The sequence below is a fragment of the Palaemon carinicauda genome, chromosome 12 (assembly GCF_036898095.1).
Source record: "Palaemon carinicauda isolate YSFRI2023 chromosome 12, ASM3689809v2, whole genome shotgun sequence".
Lineage (NCBI taxonomy): Eukaryota > Metazoa > Arthropoda > Malacostraca > Decapoda > Palaemonidae > Palaemon > Palaemon carinicauda.
The window spans coordinates 147994297-148021659 of NC_090736.1; the positions used below are offsets into that span (position 1 = coordinate 147994297).

Below are 27363 nucleotides of genomic sequence, written 5' to 3' on the forward strand. Positions count from 1 at the left end.
GACTGGAATCCTTACGATGATGGCGCATATGATAAATCTCGTGATATGTTCGAACAGCTTTTCGAAACAGACAGTGATAACTGTGAGGAGTTTTAGTGGTGTTAGATTTATACATGTCGCAGGTTTGATGTTTAATATTGATTGGAAATAAAGTTTTACAAAGTTTTAGTTTTTAAATGCAATACTGTAATGTACCGTAATTTTTATTGAGAAATAAAGATTGTACCGTTTGTAATCCAAATTGTTATTTACAGCTAAAAATAATAATTTTTAAACAAATAAATATGATATCCTATATGTTATTACTATCGTAATTAACACTAGCATTAAAATTACTGAAAGGTTAGCGAGAGAAAAATTTGCTAACAACGCAACCAATACTCGATGTTTACATTTTCTCAGCTATGCTCGTATGGTTAAAAGTTAGAATTATTCCTCGAATTTATCATTTATCTCTTTTTGTAGATATGCCAATAATATATACGGTAAAAATTGTTTCATTACTTTCATTATACGTTTATATATTAATGTAAATCATTTCATGTGTGTGGGTGGTTATTGCACCTCAACCTAGGCTAACCTACTGATAAACCAGACATAGAATTTAAGGTGTGATTTTTATAACGGTATTATAAGACGACACCCCATTTTTAATGGTTAAATTTTGGAATATAGGGTCGTCTTATACGCGGAAATATACGGTATTAGTGATAGTCTCGGCCAGTATTGGCATCTTTCCTTATAGGTAATGCAGTTGCTGACAGATTAACGATCAACCTTTCATGAGAATTTAAATACTTATAAAGTTTATTAGGTACAGTATATAACAAAGCTATTTTAAACTGACCACAGATTTAATTTTGAGAGATTTACAGATGTCTCTAATTTTTTCCCACTGGGAATGAATTAGACTACAATGTTACACTTTAGGCATGCAAAATGAGCTAAACCTTCAAAACCACTTTTATACAGGTTCTAAAAAGGTTACCTATAGATAAGAGTTTATTTTATTCAATTAAGTTTCTCTTACTCACAAATAATTGTGCTAGGTAATCGTACTTTATCCATAAATTTTATTTTTAAATCTTGCAAAATAACAGCTCTTCAAGCTTTCACTAACAAAATGGGTCTTATAAGGCATTGTTTTATGTGCAAATTATACAATAGTTTGATAGTCTTTGATATAAATGCGGAATAGGGATTTCCTTGTTGTTGAATTTATTGTAGATCTTTAATGTGGAAACATTCTTGTTCATTATGTTGGCAAAAGTCATATTAAAGAATCTTTTCGACTTCCTACAAAAATCTTTATATACAGTACAGTATAAAAGCCAATCAATAGGGGGGTTGAATAATAAAAGAGAAAATCAGGGAAAGATGAAATTAGCTTTATCTTCTTAATAAAGTGCGGTTCTTGAAAACAATTATGCATGCATCCCTCTTCAGCCCTCTTAAAAAAATATTCAGAAAGATGTTGATACACAAATGTACATAAAATTATCTAAATACAATTTTTTGGGAAATGTTGCACTAATTTGGTACCAGAGTTGAGAAATGTTCCTACTCTGTTTCCTTACATACCAGTACAGTAGTTTCAAAAACATTAAGATCTTACCGGCCAGTTCCATCCAGTTAGTAATACTAGGCATACAGTTAATTCTAATAGTCAGGCCTTCTACATCATACGGCTCAATACTACACAGGATTCTAAAATTTTATTCCAGCTGTGACTAAGTTGTAGAATGATCTTCCTAATCGGGTAGTTGAATCGTTAAAACTTCAAAAGTTTATATTTGCAGCAAATGTTTTTACTTTGAACAGGCTGACATACGTCTCTTTCAGTTTATATATGAAATATCTGTTTTGATATTGTTACTGTTTTTAAAATATTTCATCAATTGTTAATCATTTCTAAAATCATTTATTTATTTCCTTTCCTCACTGGGGTTATTTTTACCTGTTGGCACCCTTGGGCTTATATATTTTGCTTTTCCTACTAGGGTTGTAGCATAGCTAATAATAATAATAATAATGCTGTAGTCTATCCGTGTCTTTACACTCTTCTCTTTAACAGCAAGGGTCGACCTTGAGGACTGATTTTGGTATTTTTGGTCATCCTTGACCTTGACCTTTGACCTTTTAAAATTCAATAATTTCCCCTCCCTAAGAAAGCTGTCCATCACAAATTAAACATTACCTAAATTAAAACATTTTCTATACTAAGAAATCACGGAAAGGTTAACTGTCTTTTCATAACACTGAAACAAAAGAAAAACTAAAACGAATTCTGAACGCTTGCACTTCTAACACTAAAATGGTCCTACTGTATGTATTACCAACAGGAATTCAGTAATCCCTCAAGTTATTGCAAGTGTAGATCGTTTTATATAAAGATAATTTCACTAAAGTGAGTCCCAAATAAGATATTAGTAGAGAAAACATTTCCACTATTTTTTCAAGATAGCAGCAGAGTACAGGGCTGTAAAAGGACACATAATTAATGTTAATTACCTTATTATGAAAACAATCTAGCTTATTAAAGCTTTTCCTGATTTTTTCTCCTCTATTGACTGGGCTAATAACTTAATGTTTTGGTATGGATGTGAAAGATTAAAACTATTATGCCTGCTAAAAAGGTATCATAAAAAATGATAAAATACAAAACATATCCTTCCTAGTCGAAAAAGTCCACACCTGCTCTTTGGCAGTTTGATTTTCAATACAGTACATATTCAGATTATCTTTTCCATGGTGAAAGGCATCAAACACTACATATACAGTATGCTTTATTGATTAAATCTACTGTGTACCAAAATGAAGCCATTTTTGCTAGCCTTTTCAAGAAATATACTTACATGGTCTTTGGGCTTTTTCTGTACTTAACAGACACACCCACTCCAGAAAGTCGTAGAGCTTTGATAATATTATCAAAATACGAGGATAGATAAATTTCATCAATTTCAATGCTCTTCAATTTTTCAAGGTGCTTGAAGGTGACATCATCCTTTGAAAAAAAAAGTGAATTATGATTAGCTCAAACAGTAAAACTTAACCTAAACTTACTAGGAATAAAATATACCTTCACATGCAAAGTCCAGGTTTCCCAAATGCCTAGCAATGGATAGGTATGGTATCAATAGCCTAGATTATGGCAGGTTATATTCATAAAATCCATTACAATTGACATATGGTAAGAGATTTTTCATTAGCTTACAAAAGAAAACTCTAAACCTATCCTAAATTTTAAAAGTAATCTTTATTTTTCATAAATATATAAACTAGTACTTTTAATTATGAGTATTGTCTGCATGAAACTGGAAAGGTCATTAAATCATTAACTAGCTAATTAGTTAATGACAGGTAGGTTGAGGGATCCGCACACCCACCCACCTGGCTGACCGAGTCAAGCCACTCTTACCCTTTGGCCTCATGACATAGGGCCTGTTGAAGGAGACTAATCATCAAAATTACTCAAGTTTTATTAAGGTTTTAAAACAAGTCATTCAATTTCATCAGATGAGACAACATGACGTATATTTACTGAAATTTCTAAAATCATCCTGGTTTTCAATGTTATTCAAACTTTGTTTAATCCTTTCAGTACTATTCTATTATCAATAATATTTAAGGTGTATTTTAACAATAGCAATTTAATATTGTTTTTATTTTGTTTTTTGTCAGCTGTTTTCAAAGTCATGATGGAGTGATTATGCTCACATATAATTAAAGTATGTTAGTTACAGAATTGGGCGGTAATAACCTATGATTTTGCTTCCATTCATGTAATCCTTGAAGAAAAGAAGAATACAGTTCAAGGAACTCTCAACTAGTTTCTTATCAAACACGGATCGAAGAGCAGCAGCCGGAATCAGCTGTTAACGCTGATGATCCACAGCCATTTACAGACAATGTAAACAAACAAATTGAATGTAAAAGACAGTAAATTCAACAAATTAGTTCATTTCATATTATTGCCAAATAGTTTCAACTTGATTTGTTATTCTACCTAATAAAATAATTTTATTTTATACTGTCTTAAAGCAAACCATAATCACAAATAAAGAGCCAGCAATGTGCTGTAAACATGACAAATTCAAAGATAATTTGTATTTTTCCTAACCATACAAACCTTAGCTATTTACAAAGGGTTACCTTTTAGCGCAGCTGAAATGGTGAGCCATTAGAATTTAACGAGGGTGTATTACCCCCGCGCTAGTTAGCGGGCGGGGGGGGGGGGGGATAGGGGAGTGGTAGCTAGCTACCCCTCCTCCCCCTCACACACAGGTGAATACTCACTTTCACTTAAAGGTAGGACTTGTCTTGGGGGACAGGGCTGGCGGGCAAATATGTGTAAATAGCTAAGGTTTGTATGGTTAGGAAAAATACAAATTATCTTCGAATTTGTCATTTGTTCCGTAACCGAAATACAAACCACGCTATTTACAAAGGGTGACTTACCCCTTAGGAAGGGTGGAAAGTCCCCAGCCATACTGGCTTTGGCTTTACCCGGGGACTCAGAATCCGAGTGAGTCGCACTCGAGAAAAGGAGTCCCTGCACCTCACAAGTTCCTTGCTCCGCAAGGAACCATGTGGCCTACGTAAGCTTGTGTGTGAAGGAAGAAGTGTGACCCGTCCTAAGCAGTTGACCTGGAGTTCCAGAAGGAACTCTGGGTTAGGACGTTCCCAATACCACCTCGTCAGGGTATGGGGGACGCGACAGTATTGACTCAATACTCGGAACACAAGGAAGCATGGTTTACCTGCAGAGGTTCGAGGTCAGCTATGCAGAGACCAGGATGCTGCTTCCCCGTAGAGGGGATGATGAAGAAAGAAGTAAGGGCCAGACATATTTCTTTCGTTCATGCAGACTAAAACCTGATAACAATGCCCTCAACCTTCTGCTACCTGTCCAAAAAGGAGCCTGAGGTTAGACCAGCTGTTGTGTAGCCACCACAGAGCGATAGAAAACGTATCGAGACTCCTGTGGGTCACGCCCTGCAGGAAGCGGGCTGCGAAGGTCATTAGACGCTTCCAGACTCCAGCTTGTAGCACCTGCGTCACAGAGTAGTATTACTCGAAGGCGAGGGACGTTGCGATGTATCCAACATCGTGCTGTAGGGCGACGTGACGGGGGAGGGTCTGGAGACAGGTCGAGATGAATGTCCTTGAGTCCGGGCTGAAGAGGTATACTGGTGACTCTCCCCCATGTCCTCCTTGTGCTCCCAAATCGGCTGCAACTGAGGACAAACTGCAGCTGTTCCCAGCGCTAACCTCTCGATTCCTTTACTGGCAAGAAAGAGAAGGTCTTGGGACATCAGATACAGAATGGAGACTCGAAATCTTGAATGAATCGGACCGAAGGGCCGGGACCCCCAGATTCTGAGTCTAGCCAACAACTCGGGAGCGAGCCTGAATGTTGCCTTCCCCTCTTCCTTAGAAAGGGGGGAGTCGTAAGAGACCAAGAAGATTGCTTACACACTGGCCGTGGCCAGAGTGAGCAGGAGACCCAAGGCGGAATACAATCCGAGGCCTGTCGTAAAGGGTCTTGAGAAGATCTCTTAAAGGACTAAAAGTCCGAGCCATGCTCCAAGTTGGAGGTCTTCCTCCGACTAGGGCAGGGACGATCGTAGCTTCACATGAGCGAGGATAGATCCAGCGGCCAGGAAAAAGTTATTCCTTTAAGCCTGAAGGTCAGGGAAAGGCTGAGCGACAGGCTTCATTGCCGAGAGCGGAAAGGAGTTTCCTCCCGCCGAAAGGCAATAAGACCGTTATTGCTGGAGAAGAGGCCTCAAGGGAAGAGGTATATCTCCCACGGCACCAACCACCTTAGACTCTTCACTTTGCCTGGGAGACCCCTGTGGATGACTATCGCAGATGACGCGACCTCCGTACCGCGACTGTAGCGGGTTGTCTCTTCTTGAGGAGGAAGCGTAGTGTCTCCAGGCATGAAGCCGAAGCGACGCCCCGGTTCGGGAGAGATGTCGCAATGTGGTTGCTTGAGTAGTCTGCGCCGTGGGAGAAGCTCTCCCGGGAGTTCCGTCAGGGGAAGCAGAGGGTCCAGAAACCGTTCTGCGCATAGTCCCAGTGGAGCTCTCCCATTGAAAGGTTGACAGACAACCTGGTCTTGTTGAGACCCATTGTCCACAGACAAAAAGGAGGGAAGACGCAGGCGTCGAAGTTGTCCCACCATCACCGGAATGCATCTTGCCAGAGTCTCGGGGTCTGAGACTGGGGGGGAAGAATAGCGGAAGCTTGAGGTTCCAAGCTGTCGCGATCAGGTCCCCCAGACCAGTACTTGCTGGTTACCCAAGGTCAAAGACCCCCAGGTACACTCTCTCTACGAGGCTCTGCTCGGATAGTCTGAGAGAACATTCCCCTGCCTGGAATGAGAGAGCCGATGGTGGTATTGAGAGAATCTAAATCATCCCGGTATCTCTACTGCAAGATGTGAAGGTGTGAAAATGCGTCCCCTGCTGGTTAGAATACGCCAGAATCATGAAGTCGACGCGCACGGGGCGACTCGGCAGGAGCTGTAGGATCTGTAGAGGGGCCAGACTAAGGCCCCTAAGCCTGCCTGAATGATGGAGGGGTATCCTTCAGGTCTTGACCATAGGCCTGGACCGGAACATGCCCCCCCCCCCCCCCCTTTCCTTTGACGAGTCCGAGAACCGCATCAAGAATGTGGGGAAAGGACGAGAATATCCACTACCATCAAGAGGCTCCATAGGTCAACACCCATTGCAGGTCTAATAGTTCCGCTGGTCCCATAGGGCCAGGGAGTCCGGTTAAACATTGCCTGAAGCCACCGGAACTTGGATCGCCCCACATGGAACTTATCCTGAGGCGACCGTTCGGACTATAGACGGGTCAATGAGGAAAGGAGAACTAGGAAACGTTCCAAGGTAGGGCTGAAAGCTCTGCTTGACTGAGAACAGGTACTGCGACTCTCCTCAGACTTGCCACAGTCAACCGAAAGGAAGGCTCGGAGGATGTGGTAACAGAATCTGGCGTCCCCAGGGTGTCACCCATCCAAGTACCGACGTTGCTTAACCTCGTTGGACGGACGAGAAGCGGGGTTTCCAGCGTGGTAAGGCCGTTGACTCAATATCATGGCCAGATACTCCAGATGTTGAGGCAGAGGAAGAGAAGGCTCCAAGCAAAATACCATGAGCCCACACTCATGGTAAGCATCCGGAAGCTTGTCCCGGCGCTGAAGAAGGTCGAACCCGAGCCTACCGGAGTTGACCAGCCCTCAAAACAGCAAAGGAGGCGGAAGCCTGCACCTGAGCGGCCAAGAGGAAGGCAGGGAGAGTTCTCTGGGTTAACAAACCTGTTATGCCACGGCGGGATAGCCACACAGCATCATAAGCAGGAATACTTGCAGTTTAGGCTGAATTCGACGAGCACCCTGGAAGATGGATGGAAATGAAACTGAAAGTACCCGTCCTTCCGATCCAGGGTTTAAGGAGTCCTGTCGCCTCGTTACCAGTCTGATCGATTCTGCTGGTCTACGCTGGCCGAAGTTTGTTCGACAAACTTGATCAGGGCTGAGAGGTCGACTACGGACATCCCCTCTCAGATCCTTCCTTACAAGAAAGGATCGACTGAGGGGGCCGGGGGTGAAGCCGTCGATGATCCTAAGGAAGACCTTCGCCTAAGGTATGGATCCTTCTGCCCAACCGGGCAACTCTGCTGACGCTATGGCATAGAGGTTCAGAGACACTGAATTCGCTGACAGAGACGGCAGGCGCGATATCCTTGGCTAATCACAGAGATTGTGCGGGAATGGGCATCGGGAAGCTGTCATTCGGATGAGTAACCTTAAGCATCCTCCCAGCGAAAAACCCGCAATCCTAGAGTTCGTGAACTCCTTTTAGGACTATGCCCCCCCGGGGGAGTCTCCCGTGCCATCTGTTCCTGACAGGAGGAAACTGCAATTGGACACCTTGTCCCAGTTGTCGTAGCCGATAACTTAGGCCGACGTGGTTGAAAGAAAAGGGCGCTGGAGCCCTGCAGAGTCTGGAAGAAAGCGCCTTGGAGGAGTGAAACCGGAAGTCGATTTCCTCCGCACAGCAGCTGTCTAAGTCTCTATCCTTGGGCACAAACAAACTCTTCTCAAGGATGGAAGGGTGTCTGAGGTCGTCGACCTCCACAGATGAGACACCCGAAGGAAGCCCTCAGTCAGCGCGTCCAGATGGTACAACATCGAGCTTGTCCGCAAATTAGATACTTAACGACGAAAGGCCAAGGTGCCTGAGCTCGAGAAGAGGAAGGTACCCCTGATCTTCCTGTAGCTTCCTTGAACCAAACCTCGGGCCGTAACCGAGGAGGGAAAGAACCTGGTAAGCTCCCAGAGGAAGGGGTAAGCAGTCACCCCTTGTCCGATGGAGAAATCTCGAACGGAAAGCCCCCCGCCAAAAATCCTTCCAGGGAATGACGGGGAAGGGCTAACCCAGGTTCAGGAAAGAGGAGTGTTGCTCAGATCTCCCTTAAGTTTCTCCTATTCTTGCAAGTGCCATGCTCTGCGTTTACGGGGTGAGGCCGTGTTCTGGAAATACGCTCCAGAAGAACTCGCCAGGCTGGCCATGCTGCGAAAACCCCATTGGGAATCGTGGTCGCAATCGCCCTGGAGCTCGCGCGACGGAAATTCAAAGATTTTCGCGTGGGCGAACGTAGAAGCGCCCATGTGCGGTAACGCAAACGAAGGTGAGCGAAGGAGCGCAGAAGGAGGGCGAGCGTGGTAGGAAGGGCGAGAGCTGGTGGTCGGCGAGCGATAACCCATAGACGAGCAATGGATACTGCAAGAAATAAGCCGACGTTTGTGCGAAGAAACACTGTAGGTTCGCGCGACGGAACACCATCCGTCCGCGCGATGGAAAAACCGTTGGTTCGCGCATGGACGAACATTGGAGAGCATGGGCGCGGACGCGCATGAGCGTAGACGTGCAGGCGTGTGGGCGCGCAGGCGAATGGTCGCGCGGGCGCCCAGGCAAGCGGTCGCGCGGGCGCACAGGCAAGCGGTCGCGCGGGCGCACAGGCAAGCGGTCGCCCGCGCGACCGCTTGCCTGTGCGCCCGCGCGACCGCTTGCCTGCGCGCCCACACGCCCACGTGCCTGCACGTCTACGCTCATGCGCGTCCGCGCCCATGCTCTCCAATGTTCGCCCACGCGCGAACCAACGGTTTTTCCATTGCGCGGACGGATGGTGTTCCGTCGCGCGAACCTACAGTGTTTCTTCGCACAAACGTCGGCTTATTTCTTGCAGTATCCATTGCTCGTCTATGGGTTATCGCTCGCCGACCACCAGCTCTCGCCCTTCCTACCACGCTCGCCCTCCTTCGCTCACCTTCGTTTGCGTTACCGCGCAAGGGCGCTTCTACGTTCGCCCACGCGAAAATCTTTGAATTTCCGTCGCGCGAGCTCCAGGGCGATTGCGACCACGATTCCCAATGGGCGAACATTGGAGAGCACGGGCGCGGACGCGCATGAGAGTAGACGTGCAGGCACGTGGGCGTGTGGGCGCGCAGGCGAATGGTCGCGCGGGCGCACAGGCAAGCGGTCGCGCGGGCGAGCGGTCGTGAGGGTGGGCAGGTGGATGAGAGCGAGTCCGAGGCGGCGAACGCAAGCGTTAGCGCGATGGCGAGGAAGACCGCTGGCGATATGGATCAACAAGCGATCGGTGGTGAGCTGGTGAGCGCTAGCGCGCAGGTTGGCGATGGCGCGTTGTGTTATGCCGACGCGATGGTCGAGCAGCATGCGCAGGTGAGTGATCGTGCGTTGGCGAGCAGTATGCGAAGGTGAGCGATCGCGAGCAGCATGTGCAGGAGGGCGATCGCGCGATGGTGATCAGCATGCGCCGGGTCGCACGATGGTGATCAGTATGCGCCGGGTCGCGCGATGGTGATCAGTATGCGCAGAGTCGCGCGATGGTGATCAGCATGCCAGGGTCGCGAGATGGCGATCAGCATGCGCAGGTGGACGGTCGCGCGATGGCGAGCAGCATCTGCAGGTGGGCGATCGCGCGATGGCGAACATCATCCGCAGTTGAGGGTCGCGCGATGGCGATCAGCATGCGCAGGGTCAAGCGATGGCGATCAGCATCCGCAGGTGTGCAGTCGCGCGATGGCGATCAGCATCCGCAGTTGAGGGTCGCGCGATGGCGATCAGCATCCGCAGTTGAGGGTCGCGCGATGGCGATCAGCATCCGCAGTTGAGGGTCGCGCGATGGCGATCAGCATCCGCAGTTGAGGGTCGCGCGATGGCGATCAGCATCCGCAGTTGAGGGTCGCGCGATGGCGATCAGCATCCGCAGTTGAGGGTCGCGCGATGGCGATCAGCATCCGCAGTTGAGGGTCGCGCGATGGCGATCAGAATCCGCAGTTGAGGGTCGCGCGATGGCGATCAGCATGCGCAGGTGAGCTAGTAGCTGGCGAACCATGTTCCTTCAGAAGTGTTGGAGAACGTTGGCGTGCCGGCTGTAACACACGCGGGCGATCCGGAGATCGCCGAGAGACAGGTGATCGCTGGCGAGCTGATGATCGCTGGCGAGTTGATGATCGCTGGCGAGCTGATGATCGCTGACGAGCAGAAGGCTATGCGTGGAAGCCTGCGCATAGAAGAAGAGTCCTTGACCCCGACCTGAACCGAAGTTCTAGATCACGAGGACGAACGTGGGCGCACAGGGCGCGTAACAGGAACCAACAGGAACAGCAGGGATGATCATCTTGAAAGCGCTGATGAGCAGAAGAGCGCCTGTGCGCTAACACTGAGCAGGAGCAGGAGAGAACACAGCAGAAGGGCGCGCAGGGAAACCCTGACACGCAAGGGAAAAACCCCGTGGGGGCAACCCTTTGCCCCGAAGGGATCGTTGTCCGCCGGGAGACTGATGTCCGTCGGAAGACCGCTGTCCGTCGGGAAGACCGTTGCCCGTCGGAAGACGAGATCAGACTGCTGTCCATCTGCACCAAGGCGGAAGATCGAGAAAAAGGAGTTGTAGGCTGCAAACGGAGATCCAAAAAGGCGCCTCAAGCACCCTTATAGGGAGATGAGAGGCGGACGGTGGGCCTTACGGCGAGGGAGGCCAACAGCAACAGAAGAAACCTCCGAAGAGGAGTCTCTGTGAGTGTACTCTCTCGCGAACGAAAGAGAAACACTTCGTGGAAGAGACTGGTCAGCCAGTGACCTAAAAGGAACAATCCTCCGAAGAGGAGCTCCTGCAGTTGCCCAGCCCCTTGAGCGAAACTGCAGGTGCGACCGCTCAGCACCAAGAGCATAGTCGCACGAAAAAAAGGCAAGAGAAGAACCCCCAAAAGGGGAAAAACTCAAGCCTGGACAGGAAAAACTTCCCTCGGAAGGAAAGTTACCCGCCCAAGGAGGCAAGCCTCCTGAGAGTTCTAAAATGAACTGGAGAGCTGTCCGTCGTCACGGGAGTACTTCCAGTAGAAGGAGACACGCCCCTGACGAAAATACAAGGGGGGAGGCAGCAACAGCCGAATCCCCAGGACTCAACCAGACAGCTCACACCGTTGCCATATTACAGAAACGAACTAGATCGGTAACTGTAAAAAAATAAAACAAATAATATTAGTACACATTCATTCCCCCGGGAAGGCTCCGAAGAGGAATCCCGAGGGAAAGGAACAAGAATTACACAACAGGTACGTGCCCTCACAACCACTTACACTCACGGAAGGAGAGCTGTAACCAAAACAGAATTATAACAATTATAATTATGTAACTATGTAATTATGTAATTTAAAAATTAATGAACACTAAAGAAAGAACGAAAACCCCGAAAGGAATCGTTCTACAAGCTGAAAAACAAAAAACAACTACAATTAGATTCATAACTAATTGAGACAAATGTACGGCGTAGCAACCCCCCCACACGGGAAGGAAGCTACAAGGGCGTAGTAACACGTAGTAAAAGGGTGAACGACCTCAAGAGAGAGAGAGAGAAAGACATAAGTCAAACATGATCGCCACCCATAAAATTACGCCGTGGTGGCCTAACTGCCGAGGACTCCACGTAGATATCGTACACTACGCACACAAATCTGAAAAGGAAACTTACTTATTTCTATACTCAAATATATATACAATCATGAAAACATGTTTACATATATATTGAGTAAATGAAAAGTAAGCGATTAAGTAAAGACAAAACAAACAATGGCTGCCAAGAGAGGACCAAGACAGAGACGTCTGTCACAGTCCGAGCCAAAAGTGAAAGTGAGTATTCACCTGTGTGTGAGGGGGAGGAGGGGTAGCTAGCTACCACTCCCCTACCCCCCCCCCCCCCCGCTAACTAGCGCGGGGGTAATGCACCCTCGTTAAATTCTAATGGCTCGCCATTTCAGCTGCGCTAAAAGGTATCCCTTTGTAAATAGCGTGGTTTGTATTTCGGTTACGGAACAAATCAAAATTTACAAATATGTAAGTACATTTATTCATAAATTTAGATTACTTTTTTCTGTACTACATTAAATATAAAATTTATTTCTTTGTACGCTTAAAATAGATTCTTATAAGCCATATCTTATTCAAATTGCATTTATAAATTGAATACATAACTGGGAATGGTTAGTTGTGACTTAGCCTAATTACAAGAAAATTTAACTTAGATTAGTTTTTTACCAAGTCCCCTTTCCAGGAAAAATTACCGATGTCGGGTGAGGTATACATGTATTGTACAAAAGAACTGGAAGATCATTCCAGTTCTGCCACCATTTTTGATGGCACAGGTATACTAGTACTGTACAGGAAGTAAGAGTATTACTGTCATTATAATACAATAAAATAGCAAAAACAATATTAAAAAAAAAAAATTCACTAACCTCTAAATCCGGAAGTAGTTTCTTAACTTCTAAAAACTGAGAAAGATTTGGCATGTCTTCTGGTAATCCAATATTAGGTTCGGGACATGGAATGTTTTCAGGAAATGCAATGATAGACACGTGGGAAAGATTAAGCAGGACGGCTATTGCCCCACCAAAGCACCCAAATACCTTAAAAAGTTGGAAAAAACATATAATTTAGAAAAAAAAGTAAAAAGAAAGACCTATACAGTTCAGAAATGAACCCTTTTACCCCCAAAGGACGTACTGGTACGTTTCACAAAAGCCATCCCTTTACCCCCATGGACGTACCAGTACGTCCTTGCAAAAATAAATGCTATAAAATTTTTTTTTTTCAAATTTTTGATAATTCTTTGAGAAAATTCAGGCATTTTCCAAGAGAATGAGACCAACCTGACCTCTCTGTGACAAAACTTAAGGCTGTTAGAGTAATTTGAAAAAAATATACTGCAAAATATGCTGGGAAATAAATAAACCCCTGGGGGTTAAGGGTTGGAAATTTCCAAATAGCCTGGGGGTTAAGGGTTGGAAATTTCCAAATAGCCTGGGGGTAAAAGGGTTAACTATCAATTAAACTTTTACCAAATCTACAAAAAATGTAGCAAAAGGGCACATACAATCACTATTCTATCATTTTTCTTTTATGTCCAATAGGCCCACACTATATATGTGATGGCATACTTGCCAAGCAGGTGCCACATGCCATGCTTTATAATTTTCTTGCTTTTGATATTTTATTTGCCTCCCATTTCCTCAAATTCTGTCTTTTGAAGAAATTATAAGAATAACAGGATCAGCAGTACTTACCATACTATAATAAAAACACCAAGATAAACTGATTTTGAGTGAAATTTTTACAATCTATCATTATTAAGTATGTGTCGTACGACACTGAGTTCCCCTGGTACAGTACAGTAAAACTTTTTTTCTAATCATGCAAACCTGAGCATTTTAATGAGAGCATGACTTCAGTAATGCTGGAATGGCCTTTTAAATTTTTAACCAGGTAGTTAGCAGGGTGGCTGAGGTGGGCAGTGTAGTGTAAAAGGCTTGAGTTTGTATAGTTATAAAAATTACAAACTGCCTAAAAAAGGGATTTTTTCCTACACTAATACAAACCGTTGTCCTTTAATAGGAGACTCATCCTATAGAGGAAGGATGCTGTATAATAAAATTGGCTGCTTTACTAACCCATGAAATGCCAGAGCACTTTGGTCCTTAATGACCCTGGTGATTGAGAGCAACTGCTTGAACATTCCTCTTGTTTTGAATGGCCCTTGCTGACAGCTCTATCAACTTCTCAGTTCCACAGGTGCATACCTTCTTGTCCAATCATAAAGGGCCAGTAAAAAAGTACCCCTTTGCTTGTAGACGCAAGTCACAACGGTGGAGTTGTTCATCTTCAAAACTACAAGTAATGTTACCGCACCCTGTTGGGAAGTTTACAATAGTAAAGCGTTGCTTGGGAGTTCCACAGGTTGCTGTGCAGTTGTTTATTTTCGTGAATAAGGCTCACAAGGTGTTAAAGTCTCCCTAGTGAGCCCCACCCTTCTGGAATCAATCTAATCATCCATCCTTGGAGGTGGGATTTGAGTGGGACACTCTTAGAAAGCATCTCTTCCATCATCCACCAAGCCCGATCATTTCATGTCTGCTGCTTCACTGAACCTAGAAGGTAAGCAAATCTCCGGCTGCTGACCCATAACACTTCCAACAACCCTGGAGCAGATATTGCTGTAGAATCCTGTGTAAAATTAGACTTCCAATGGTGAGAGATGTGTCAAAAGACATTACTATTGTCGAGCAGGAAGTTCTTAGTTGAGCAGGAGTGACTGCGCTACTTCACTACATTTGCTATGTACAAACATTCCTCTATCTATTCTCTGGCCATGCGACTGGGTTTACCAATTGAACGCTAATATTAGGCTCAGATCCTGGCAAAAGGAAGCTAACTGGTTCTGTCCTGGAGGATTGCTTCCTGAAAGAACACAAAGTCTATCGTTGAGAAAACCAAAGCGGCAAATCTCACTTGAATACGCATTAGAGGTGGCAAGCTTGATTGCCTGGGAGTGGTAGACAATCCAAAGCTCCGGACTTTGTTCTGGTAACTAAAGCCCAGAGGACAAAGAGGAGGTACTTTCTGTTACCCAAAAGAATAGGTATCTAGATGAAGCTTACCTCAGGATCACTGAATACGAGAAGTCTTCTTGATTGCAGACCAAACAGTACTTCCGTTTTCATCTTGAATGGAGTCAAGGAAGGGGAAGATGGTTGGTTCCTGGGCCTGAGTCAACTTTTCTGCAGGAGGAGTTAAAGGCCTGGAGAACCATATTGGGTGACTTCGCCTTAGTTCTTCTACCTCAGTGATCCTCCAGAACACAGAGACCCTCTAGTATGCTTTCTGCATTATTCCTGAGCAGGATTAACCTGAAAACTACTGCTACGTTTCAGGATTGTCACATTTTGGGTCAAGGAGAAGAATACAACAGCATCCAACCAGTGGTAAAAAAAGGAAGCAGTTTAGGTTGGTCCTAAGAATGGCTTCCAAGGTAGCAGACTCCAGGCCCAAGAACAATGTACCCCTATGCCAGAATCTTCCATTGGGTCCCTGTTATCAGAGCCACAATCGCTGAATCAGACAGCGGAGAAGATCCATCTCTGACATGCAAAACCTTCATGTTCAAGCGAAAGGGAGCCAGGATCTACTTGATAGGCTGGAGCATAAAGACTTCCTCAGATAAGAGAAATAAGACATGACCTTTACAAAATTTCTGTGAGGAAGAATTGATGACTCCACTACGAGGGCTGGTAATACCTTGAGAGGCACTGAAGTACCGATCTTGATGGGGTAATCCAATCCCTGATAGGCATCACTGTTGTGCCAAGAGGCCAATGAACAGGTGACTTGCCAATCCTTATCGCATTATTATTATTATTAAATGCTAAGCTACAACCCTAGTTGGAAATGCAGGATGCTATAAGCCCAGGGGCCCCAACAGGGAAAATAGCCCAGTGAGGAAAGGAAATAAAGAAAAATAAAATATTTTTAAGTATAGTAACAACATTAAAATAAATATTTCCTATAAAAAATATAAAAACTTTAACAAAACAAGAGAAAGAGAAACTAGATAGAAGTGTGCCCGAGTGTACCCTCAAGCAAGAGAACTCTAACCCAAGACAGTGGAAGACCATGGTACAGAGGCTATGGCACTACCCAAGACTAGAGAACAATGGTTTGATTTTGGAGTGTCCTTCTCCTAGAAGAGCTGCTTACCATAGCTGAAGAGTCTCTCCTACCCTTAGCAAGAAGAAAACAGCCACTGAACAATTACAGTACAGTAGTTAACCCCCTGGGTGAAGAAGAATCGTTTGGCAATCTAAGTGTTGTCAGGTGTATGAGGACAGAGGAGAATCTGTAAAGAATAGGCCAGACTATTTGGTGTCTGTGTAGGCAAAGGGAACGAACCGTAACCAGAGAGAAGGGTCCTATGTAGTAATGCCTGGCCAGTCAAAGGACCCCATAACTCTCTAGCGGTAGTATCTCAACGGGCGGTTGGTGCCCAGGCCAACCTACTACCTTAAGAACGGGTTGGAACAGGTTGAAAGATCTTTTGTTTGTGAAAACTCGATCCATGAAAAGATCTCCAGTAATGAGACTCCTTCCTTTTTTCCAGGTGGAAGGAGTCATATCCGAAGGCATGACAATAGGTGAAGAATATTATAAAGAACAGGCGAAGTAAAATCAGGAATGCAAGCACGTATGCTTTGACTCCCTCAGTCGATCGTCAAGGATAGTGGAAAAGGTGGCACCCTTCATTTCAGCTGCTTGCGAGCATGCTCGGTACCAGTAGGAGCATGATATTCTGATACTTCTTCTCCGAGGAATAGTTTTCAGCATGAACCTTTCCTAAAATAAGACGGCACTCAGGAAGCGGTTGCAAAGTATCCGAAAATATTTCCCAAGGAGGTTAAGTTCTTGGTATGCACCAATTCTCAATCTCCCAAAGTGGGAGAGAGAAAAATCAGTAGGGTGTCCGGGAAGGGGGAAGAAGGGCAGAGCCCTTAATCTCTACATGAAGTCAGCATGCTTGTTCTCATAAGAAACAGCACATGTAGTGTATAGGTGAGCACTTGTACTAAGTACAGATAAATCTATTCTTGGAAGGGAAAGTTCCCAGTATGTACTATCCCGCCTTGCGGATGAGGCAAGAGCATACTAAAATCATCCTCTTGACAGGGTAAGTCCTGGTACCACTTTCTCCTACAGGAAGAGAAACTATTTGTTCTTCTCGTCAAACTTACAATGAAGTCTTACAAAGATTAGACAGGAGAACAGTAAGAACTTGAACTTGAGTCTTTTATGAAGCCATAAAGGCTGATTATGATGCTCTCATGGGGTGAGAGGCCACAACAGCTCAGCTATGTGGAATGTCTTTTAAACCTTTCTCGGAAGACACTGAAAGATAAAAAGGCAGTGACCTTCACCTACACACACTACAGCAGTAGAACTTGTCCCCAGATGGATCCTAGAAATTGTTTTAAATGTTCTTTTCGGCCACAAATCTATAACTTTGGAATGTTACATACAATTTACCACATTTCGTTTCAAATTGCACCAAGTCATCACATATCTCTCCTAGCATTATTTCCCGTGTGACAATATTCAGGATTTTTTTCTGGCTTATTATAACTTGCAGTTATGATCACTTTTTTTTTTATGACTGGATGTAATCAAGTTTTGCACATAAACCTCAGATAATGTTGGAGAATGATTGAACTCTTGCTTCAGATAAAGTAAAGTCACTAATCTGACGTTGCAAGTTAAGGACTTTTATTTCATGGTATATTATTTCCCACTGTAACAAACTTCACTTTGGAAACTTCCTATAACTTAACATTCTCAAGTGACCTGTTGATTGTCTGCACAAGACACATCAGCACCTAATGCAGAAAACTTGCCCTCAGTCCTTTTAACCCTTTTATCCCCAGGCTATTTGGAAATTTCCAACCCTTAACCCCCAGGGGGTTATTTTTTTCCCAGCACATTTTGGTGTATGTATTTTTTAAATTGCTCTAACAGCCTTAATTTTTGTCATAGAGAGGTCAGGATGGTCTCATTCTCTTGGAAAATGCCTGAGTTTTCTCAAAAAATTATAAAAAATATGATAAAAATAATTTTTATAGCATTTTTTGGCAAGGACGTACCGGTACGTCTATGGGGGTAAAGGGATGGGTTTTGTGAAACGTACCAGTACGTCCTTTGGGGGTAAAAGGGTTAACTACAAATCTCCATGCTTTAAAGTTTTGATGTAGAAATGGAGCTACTTGAAATAATTGCCTCATGTTTTCCAGGTAAACAAATGCCCACCTTGGGTAAGTGATACGGTCACACCCAGCCGTGTAGTGCGGCTTGATCACTCCCAAAATGCAGGTCTCAGTCACTTCTAAATATATCCCACAACTTAAATGTCTCAGATTTGGCCCCCTTCTGTGATCTAAACGCATTGAAATCCATAATAATTTCAGACAAAGTACAAAGGGAGGCTTCCAGGAGTTTCTTGTTTCCTTCTCTTTTTTTTTTTTTATAAAAAGTTTCATGACCTTGAAGAGTTTTAGTTCATTATTGTATTGAGCAGTTCCATGTACTGAAAATTTTTTACAACTGCATTTTTTCAATGCACTCTTAGAGCATGGTTAATCCCTTTATAAACAGTACGATGTGCATTTTAAAACAATTTGACAAAAAATCTCAAAAACCACCACCAGACACTACTAATATAATCTTAGCACCATCAATATACTTGCCAAGAGCTCAAAAAAAAAACCTTGATTATGGAAAGAACTTAAGCATAAACCTAATTTGTTTTTTTCACTAAGCCTGTTCATAATTTAGGGTTGTGGTGGCCGATGTGGTGACGTCCCTGACCGGTGAACGCCAGACTGGGGTTCGAGTCCCGCTCAAACTCGTTAGTTTCTTTGGTCGCTGCAACCTCACCATCTCTTGTGACTTGAGGATGGGGGTTTTAGGGAGCCTATAGGTCTATCTGCTGAGTCATCAACAGCCATTGCCTGGCCTTCCTTGGTCCTAGCTTGGGTGGAGAGGAGGCTTGGGCACTGATCATATGTGTATATGGTCAGTCGCTGTATAGGGTTCTCCACCAGCCTGCTAAGTCCGGAGAGCCAGGCCTGTTCAGCAGTGGGCATGGGTTCATCCAGCCGATGGTGCCGCCTTATGAGGGCCAACACATTCCAGTAGGAGGAGATGTCATCGGATGAGCATTCTCCTCCCTCAACCAGGGCCTCAATCACCAGTCCCTTCGCACGAGTATCATCGGTGACGATGGGGAGGGTAACGTTGGACAGGCGGACCCGAAGAGGCGAAGGTATCCGTCATGGGATTACCTTGCTCCCTCGCATCTGTGGGAATATCCCTGGCGGTAGGACGCCCTTGGAGCTCAATGAAGTTAGCCAAGGAACCCGTGGCTGGCGTTACGCCTTCCACCTTGATGGCCGAAATTACCAAGCGACCCTATTTTAAACAAGAGGAACTGAAATTACTTGGAAATGGAATATAACTTGCTGATGTCATATCTGAGTGGTATCTCATAAGTTATAGCTAATTAATAATCCAAATCGGTTTCAACAAGAAATAAGTGTCTTGTACCTAGATACTAAAAATGACTTCCAAGTTTATCATGTACAATGGGGGTGCATTTTTTATCATTATGAAAAAAAAAATAAAGTTTGATACGCTATTCTTCTTATCTTTAATGAGTCTTCAGCCACTTTTCCTCGTCTTAAGGTCAATTCTGCAATTTCTAACAGAATTATGTTGCACTGTAAGAGGAATTTTCTGATTTGCTAGCATCACAAAATTTGTCATCTAAATCAAAATCCTGTCTTAGAAAACATTCCTTGAGGATAGCAACACATTTTGTGAATTTCCTTCATACTTCCTTGTTTTGAGGTTTTTCTCCAACATACTTCAAACAGGGTTTTTTGTTATTGCCCATTATTTCATCATCCTCTTTATTGGGGAGCATATATCTGGTGACAGATTTTCCACCCTTCTTAGGTAGTTCCGAATACATTATTGTGACAGTATAAATCAGTTCTAAAGACAGAATTTGCATCCTGCAGATTAGAGACTCTAGTAAAGACAATTCTGCAATGTTAAGGTTGCTTTAAAAAATTATTCAGTACGATTATTTTTAAAAAATGCAACCTTTTTCCCATGTCATTATTGGATCAACAGTTCCACAAATCAAAATGTTTAGTGGACATGTTCACATCCTTTGGCTAGCATGCTGAATCTATGAACTTAAGGAGGACCCAAATGCTGGCAAGCTGAATCTACATACTTCAGGAGGACCCAAACACTATATCCTTGCTGACTTTGCTTGACCTGGCAGATAGGGATTTATCAATATTTTCAAAGGTTTTATAAGTCATAGCCTACACGATAAACAATATTACTCTGATCAATGTGTGTCAGACATTACATAGCAATGTCTTTTCTGATGCTTGCTGTTTTGATAATCTCAAGTCTGCCTTCTTCTTCACCCAAGGGGTTAACTACTGCACTGTAATTGTTCAGTGGCTACTTTCCTCTTGGTAAGGGTAGAAGAGATTCTTCAGCTATGGTAAGCAGCTCTTCTAGGAGACAGACACTCCAAAATCAAACCATTGTTCTCTAGTCTTGGGTAGTGCCATAACCTCTGTACCATGGCCTTCCACTGTCTTGGGTTAGAGTTCTCTTGCTTGAGGGTACACTCGGGCATGCTGTTCTGTCTTGTTTCTCTTCCTCTTGTTTTGTTAAAGTTTTTATAGTTTTTATAGGAAATATTTATTTTAATGTTGTTAGTATGCTTAAAATATTTTATTTTTCTTTATTTCCATTCTTCACTGGGCTATTTTCCCTGTTGGGGCCCCTGGGCTTATAGCATCCTGCTTTTCCAACTAGGGTTGTAGCTTAGCAAGCAATAATAATAATAGTGAGCTTTTTATTTGGGTCCACCCTCTGACATCTAATAAACATCTCTGGATTCAGTTTTGCTTGTGCTGGTGGACTCAACGTCCTCAGTTATTTAGCCTCAGGAAAACAGGAATGAGGAAGTTCGAGTTCCTCATTACTCTGCTTACTGTCAAAAAACATCAGCCAAAAGGGTTTATATGTTAATGTAATTACAGCTTCTCATAGAGAAATTTTACTATATTTTGATGGCACAATTCTTACATATCGGTGAACAGCAACATTACACACAGGTTTCAGAATATCTACAATGGCATCCTCTATATATACCAGATGAGTAACTTCAGGGCCCTTTCTAGTCCCTAAATACTCCTTGGCTAGGAAATTAGGCACTGTATGATTAAAGGGTTTGCAAGTAGTTTTTTTATATAAAATACTATTTTGGATTTATACAGTACAGTATGAAAGAAAGAAGGCATTATAATACAGTCTTAAACAGTTGAAAGCACTGCTGAAGATGGAAAGCAAACAAGGACATACTAAATGCATGCAGGCAGACTTGAGCTTTGAGCTTGGTTGCAAGTTAGACGCATGCTTTATGACAAATTCGAAGATAATTTGTATTTTTCCTAACCATACAAACCTTAGCTATTTACATTGGGTTTACCTTTAAGCGCAGCTGGAATGGCGAGCCATTAGAATTTAACGAGGGTGTATTACCCCCGCGCTAGTTAGCGGGGGGGTAGGGGAGTGGTAGCTAGCTACCCCTCCCCCCCCTCACATACAGGTGAATGCTCACTTTCACTTAGAGGTAGGATTTGTCTTGGGGGACAGGGCTGGCGGGCAAATATGTGTAAATAGCTAAGGTTTGTATGGTTAGGAAAAATACAAATTATCTTCGAATTTGTCATTTGTTCCGTAACCGAAATACAAACCACGCTATTTACATTGGGTGACTTACCCATTAGGTAGGGTGGAAAGTCCCCAGCCATACTGGCTTTGGCTTTACCCGGGGACTCAGAATCAGAGTGAGTCGCACTCGAGAAAAGGAGTCCCTGCACCTCACAAGTTCCTTGCTCCTCAAGGAACCGTGTGGCCTACATAAGCTTGTGTGTGAAGGAAGAAGTGTGACCCGTCCTAGGCAGTTGACCTAGAGTTCCAGAAGGAACTCTGGGTTAGGACGTTCCCAATACCACCTTGTCAGGGTATGAGGGACGCGACAGTATTGACTCAATACTCGGAACACAAGGAAGCATGGTTTACCTGCAGAGGTTCAAGGTCAGCTATACAGAGACCAGGATGCTGCTTCCCCGTAGAGGGGATGATGAAGAAAGAAATAAGGGCCAGACATACTTCTTTCGTTCATGCAGACTAAAACCTGATAACAATGCCCTCAACCTTCTGATACCTGTCCAAAAAGGAGCCTGAGGTTAGACCAGCTGTTGTGTAGCCACCACAGAGCGATAGAAAACGTATCGAAACTCCTATGGGTCACGCCCTGCAGGAAGCGGGCTGCGAAGGTCATTAGACGCCTCCAGACTCCAGCTTGTAGCACCTGCGTCACAGAGTAGTATTACTTGAAGGCAAAGGACGTTGCGATGTATCCAACATCGTGCTGTAGGGCGACGTGACGGGGGAGGGTCTGGAGACAGGTCGAGATGAATGTCCTTGAGTCAGAGCTTAAGAGGTATACTGGTGACTCTCCCCCATGTCCTCCTTGTGCTCCCAAATCGGCAGCAACTGAGGACAAACTGCAGCTGATCCCAGCGCTAACCTCTCGATTCCTTTACAGTGAACCCTCGCTACTTCGCGGTTCGACCATCGCGGATTCACCACTTCGCGGATTTTTTTCATAACCCATGTATATACATATATCGCGGATTTTCCGGAAATATCGAAAATACCGCGATGTGACCGATGGTGCGAGATTGGAGAAAGTAAGGAAAATTGAATCATGATCGATTTTCAATATAAATGAAACTTTGAGGAGCAACAAAGATATCATTTGTTAGAGAGATAGAGAGAGGTAAGGAATGGGAGGTAGTGAAAAGTAGCCCACAGAGAGAGAGAGAGAGAGAGAGAGAGAGAGAGAGAGAGAGAGAGAGAGAGAGAGGTTAAATGTAATAACCAAAAAAATTTTATAGGTTATAACACATTGGTGCTTATGTAATATCAACTATACTGTAGACGGTTTGAATAAGTTAAGAAATGGTATAAATGATATTTTGTTAGTGTATTCGTACACACTCAAGAGCGGCAGCTAGATGACAGCTGATCTAATCACAGCCAAAAGTAAAACAAAAAGAAGTCAACAATACTCGATTTTTAAAACACACCCGAAATTTAAAAACAAAAGTACACGCTTTCTTAATGTGCAATTAACTATTTAAAGAGTGGAAATTTTCTAGAATAAAATTATATTTCCCAAAAAATAGTGGTTTGCTGATGAAATCGGATGCTGTATTTTTAGCTATGATTGAAATGGATGTAGACTCGGCCTAATTTTTTCGTTTCGTATTTAATTGACACTAAGAAAACTAATTTTAGTTTCTTCATCTAAATGTAAGTATTGTATAACACGAAGAGAGAGAGAGAGAGAGAGAGAGAGAGAGAGAGAGAGAGAGAGAGAGAGAGAGAATGAATCAGCTGTTGTAATCAAATGGCGTGTTTTTGTTTCGTGAGAATTTCATCACCACGACTATAACAACAACATACTGTACTGAACTTTACAGTATTATACAGACTACTGTAATATGATAAAGTAAAATATTTGTAATCTATTTTATATGAAATGGGGCTTTTTTTTTGTTTGTTTAAAATTTACATTTACGTATGTAAAACAACTCTCTCTCTCTCTCTCTCTCTCTCTCTCTCTCTCTCTCTCTCTCTCTCTCTCTCTCTCTCTCTCTCTCTCATAGATTGTTTTCCTGCTTTGCTACGTATGTATGATTTTATATAGATACGGTAAATAATATTTGTAATAACATATTTTATAAAAGCTTTTACTGTAATATCATTATTTATCACTTTCATCATGCGGGTTAAATTCCTTAGTTTGTTAACTGAACGTACGTCATGACGCCGTCGTTTCAGGCAGCGTCATAAACAAAAACATTTCATTTGGAAGTCCTAAGAAAAATTAAGTAAAACATTAGTAATAACCAAATCAACATACTGTACTGAATAATCAATATAATTGATGCAAAAACTAACCTATACATAGATGTGTAAATGCGTTTGTTTCTTCATTATAATCAGAGATAAACGTAAACAAAACATTGGTTGCCATTTTTTATCGTGCTTTTTAGGTGTTTAGGAAACGCATGATATAAAATCGCCTTTAATATTTGTGCCTGTTTTAGTTTAGGGTGCTGTAGTACATGCATTAAGTGTTCTGTACATTAAAGGGTGGTTTGTTAACAGTACTACGTACAAGGGAAGGTTTTAAAAGTCCGAATATACATGTTAAATAAATAGGTAAATATGATGTCACTACTTCGCGGATTTTCACCTATCGCGCCCGCGTCTGGAACCTATCTACCGCGATAAACGAGGGTTCACTGTACTGGCAAGAAAGAGAAGGTTTTGGGACATCAGATACAGAATGGAGACTTGAAATCTTGAAGGAATTGGACCGAAGGGCCGGGACCTCAAGATTCTGAGTCTAGCCAACAACTCAGGAGCAAACCTGAATGTTGCCTCCCCCTCTTTCTTAGAAAGGGCGGAGTCGTACGAGACCAAGAAGATTGCTAACACACTGGCCGCGGCCAGAGTGAGCAGGAGACCCAAGACGGAATACTATCCGAGGCCTGTCGTAAAGGGTCTTGAGATCTCTTAAGGGACTAAAAAGTCCGAGCCATGCTCCAAGTTGGAGGTCTCACTCCGACAAGGGCAGGGACGATCGTAGCTTTGCATGAGCGAGGAAAGATCCAGCGGATAGGAAAAAGTTATTCCTTTAAGCCTGAAGGTCAGGGAAAGGCTGAGCGACAGGCTTCATTGCCGAGAGCGGAAAGGAGTTTCCTCCCGCCGAAAGGCAATAAGAGCTTTATTGCTGGAGAGGAGGCCTCAAGGGAAGAGGTATATCTCCCACGGCACCAACCACCGAAGACTCTTCACTTCGCCTGGAAGACCCCTGCGGATGACTATCGCAGATGACGCGACCTCCGTCCCGCGACTGTAGCGGGTTGTCTCTTCTTGAGGAGGAGGCGTAGTGTCTCCAGGCATGAAGCCGAAGCGACGCCCCGGTTCGTGAAAGATGTTGCAGTGTGGTTGTTTGAGTAGTCTGGGCCGTGGGAGAAGCTCTCCCGGGAGTTCCGTCAGAGGGTCCAGAAACCGTTCTGCGCATATTCCCAGTGGAGCTCTCCCATTGAAAGGTTGACAGACAACCTGGTCTTGTTGAGACCCATTCTCCACAGACAAAAAGGAGGGAAGACGCAGGCGTCGAAGTTGTCCCACCATCACCGGAATGCATCTTGCCAGAGTCTCGGGGTCTGAGACTGGGGGGAAGAACAGCGGAAGCTTGAGGTTCCAAGCTGTCGCGATCAGGTCCCCCAGACCAGGACTTGCTGGTTACTCAAGGCCAAAGACCCCCAGGTACACTCTCTTTACGAGGCTCTGCTCGGATAGTCGGAGAGAACATTGCTCTGCCTGGAATGAGAGAGTCGATGGTGGTATTGAGATAATCTCAATCATCTCTGTATCTCTACTGCAAGATGTGAAGGTGTGAAAATGCGTCCCCTGCTGGTTGGAACACGCCAGAATCATGCAGTCGACGCGCACGGAGCGACTCGGCAGGAGCTATAGGATCTGTAGGAGGGCCAGACTACGGCCCCTTAGCCTGCCTGAATGATGGAGAGGTATCCTTCAGGTCCTGACCATAGGCCTGGACCGGAACATGCCCCCCCCCCCTTTTTTTTTGACGAGTCCGAGAACAGCATCAAGAATGTGGGGAAAGGACGAGAATATCCACTCCCATCAAGAGGTTCCATAGGTCAACACCCATTGCAGATCTAATAGTTCCCCATAGGGGCCAGGAAGTCCGGTTAATCATTGCCTGAAACCACCGGAACCTGGACCGGCTCACATGGAACTTATCCTGAGGCGACCGTTCGGATTTATAGACGGGTCAATAGGGAAAGGAGAACTAGGACGTTCCAAGGTAGGGCTGAAAGCTCTGCTTGACCGAGAACAGGTACTGCGACTCTCCTCAGCCTTGAAACAGTCAACTGAAGGGAAGGCTCGGAGGAGGTGGCAACAGAATCTGGCGTCCCCAGGTGGTCACCCACCCAAGTACCGACCAGAACTGACGTTGCTTAACCTCGCTGAACGGACGAGAAGCGGGGTTTCCAACGTGGTAAGGCCGTTGACTCAATATCATGGCCAGATACTCCAGATGTTGAGGCAGAAGAGAGAAGGCGCCTAGCAAAATACCATGAACCCACACTCGTAGTAAGCATCCGGAAGCTTGTCCCGGCGCTGAAGAAGGTCGAACCCGAGCCTACCGGAGTTGACCAACCCTCCAAAAAGTGAAGGAGGCGGAAGCCTGCACCTGAGCGGCCATGAGGAAAGCAGGGAGAGTTCTCTGGGGAAAAAAACCTGCGATGCCACGGCGGGATCGCCACACTGCATCATAAGCAGGAGTACCTGCAGTCTAGGCTGAATTCCACGAGCTCCCTGGAAGATGGATGGAATGGGAACTGAAAGTACCCGTCCTTCCGATCCAGGGTTTAAGGAGTCCTGTCGCCTCGTTACCAGTCTGATCAATTCTGCCGTTCTACGCTGGACGAAGTTTGTTCGACAAACTTGATCAGGGCTGAGAGGTTGACTACGGAACTCCCGACTCAGATACTTCCTTACAAGAAAGGATCGACTGAAGAAGCCGGGGGGGAAGCCGTCGATGATCCCATGGAGGACCTTCTCCTAAGGTATGGATCATTCTGCCCAAACGGGCAACTCTTGTCGACCCTATGGCTTAGAGGTTCAGAGACACTGAATTCGCTGAGAGACGGCAGGCGCGATATCCTTGGCTGATCACAGAGACCGTGCGGGAATGGGCATCGGGAAGCTGTCATCCGGATGAGAAACCTTAAGCATCCTCCCAGCGAGAAACCTGCAAGGGGGGGGGGTGCCAATCCCAGAGTTCGTGAACTCTGCCGCTCCTTTTAGGACTATGCCCCCCCGGGGAAGCCTCCCGTGCCATCTGTTCCTGACAGGAGAAAACTGCAATTGGACACCTTGTCTCAGTTGTCGTAGCCGATAACTTAGGCCGACGTGGTTGAAAGAAAAAGGCGCTGGAGCTCTGCAGAGTCTGGAAGAAAGCGCCTTGGAGGAGTGAAAACGGAAGTCGATTACCTCCGCACAGCCGCTGTCTAAGTCTCTGTCCTTGGGCACAAACAAACTCTTCTCAAGGATGGAAGGGTGTCTGAGGTTGTCGACATCCACGAATGAGACACCCGAAAGGAAGCCCTCGGTCAGCACGTCCAGATGGTCCAACATCGAGCTTGCCCGCAAGTTAGATACTTAACGACGAAACGCC

General features: G+C 44.6%; 1 protein-coding gene and 1 pseudogene across 2 annotated transcripts in view; both read right to left on the reverse strand.

Annotated features, from left to right (window-relative positions):
- Positions 1-753: 753 nt before the first annotated feature.
- Positions 754-27363, reverse strand: part of LOC137651320 (uncharacterized) — a 144786-nt gene continuing 118176 nt past the window's right edge. The window contains exons 10-11 of one of the 2 annotated variants that reach the window (XM_068384596.1): positions 12836-13006; positions 754-3004 (exon numbers count right to left, since the gene is read on the reverse strand). In XM_068384596.1, coding sequence (XP_068240697.1) covers positions 2852-3004; positions 12836-13006 — 324 coding nt within the window. In that variant the 3' untranslated portion in view covers positions 754-2851. The remainder of the gene's footprint in view (positions 3005-12835; positions 13007-27363) is intronic. The other variant, XM_068384595.1, reaches the window with a different exon arrangement.
- LOC137651392 (5S ribosomal RNA) lies at positions 26077-26195 on the reverse strand (annotated as a pseudogene).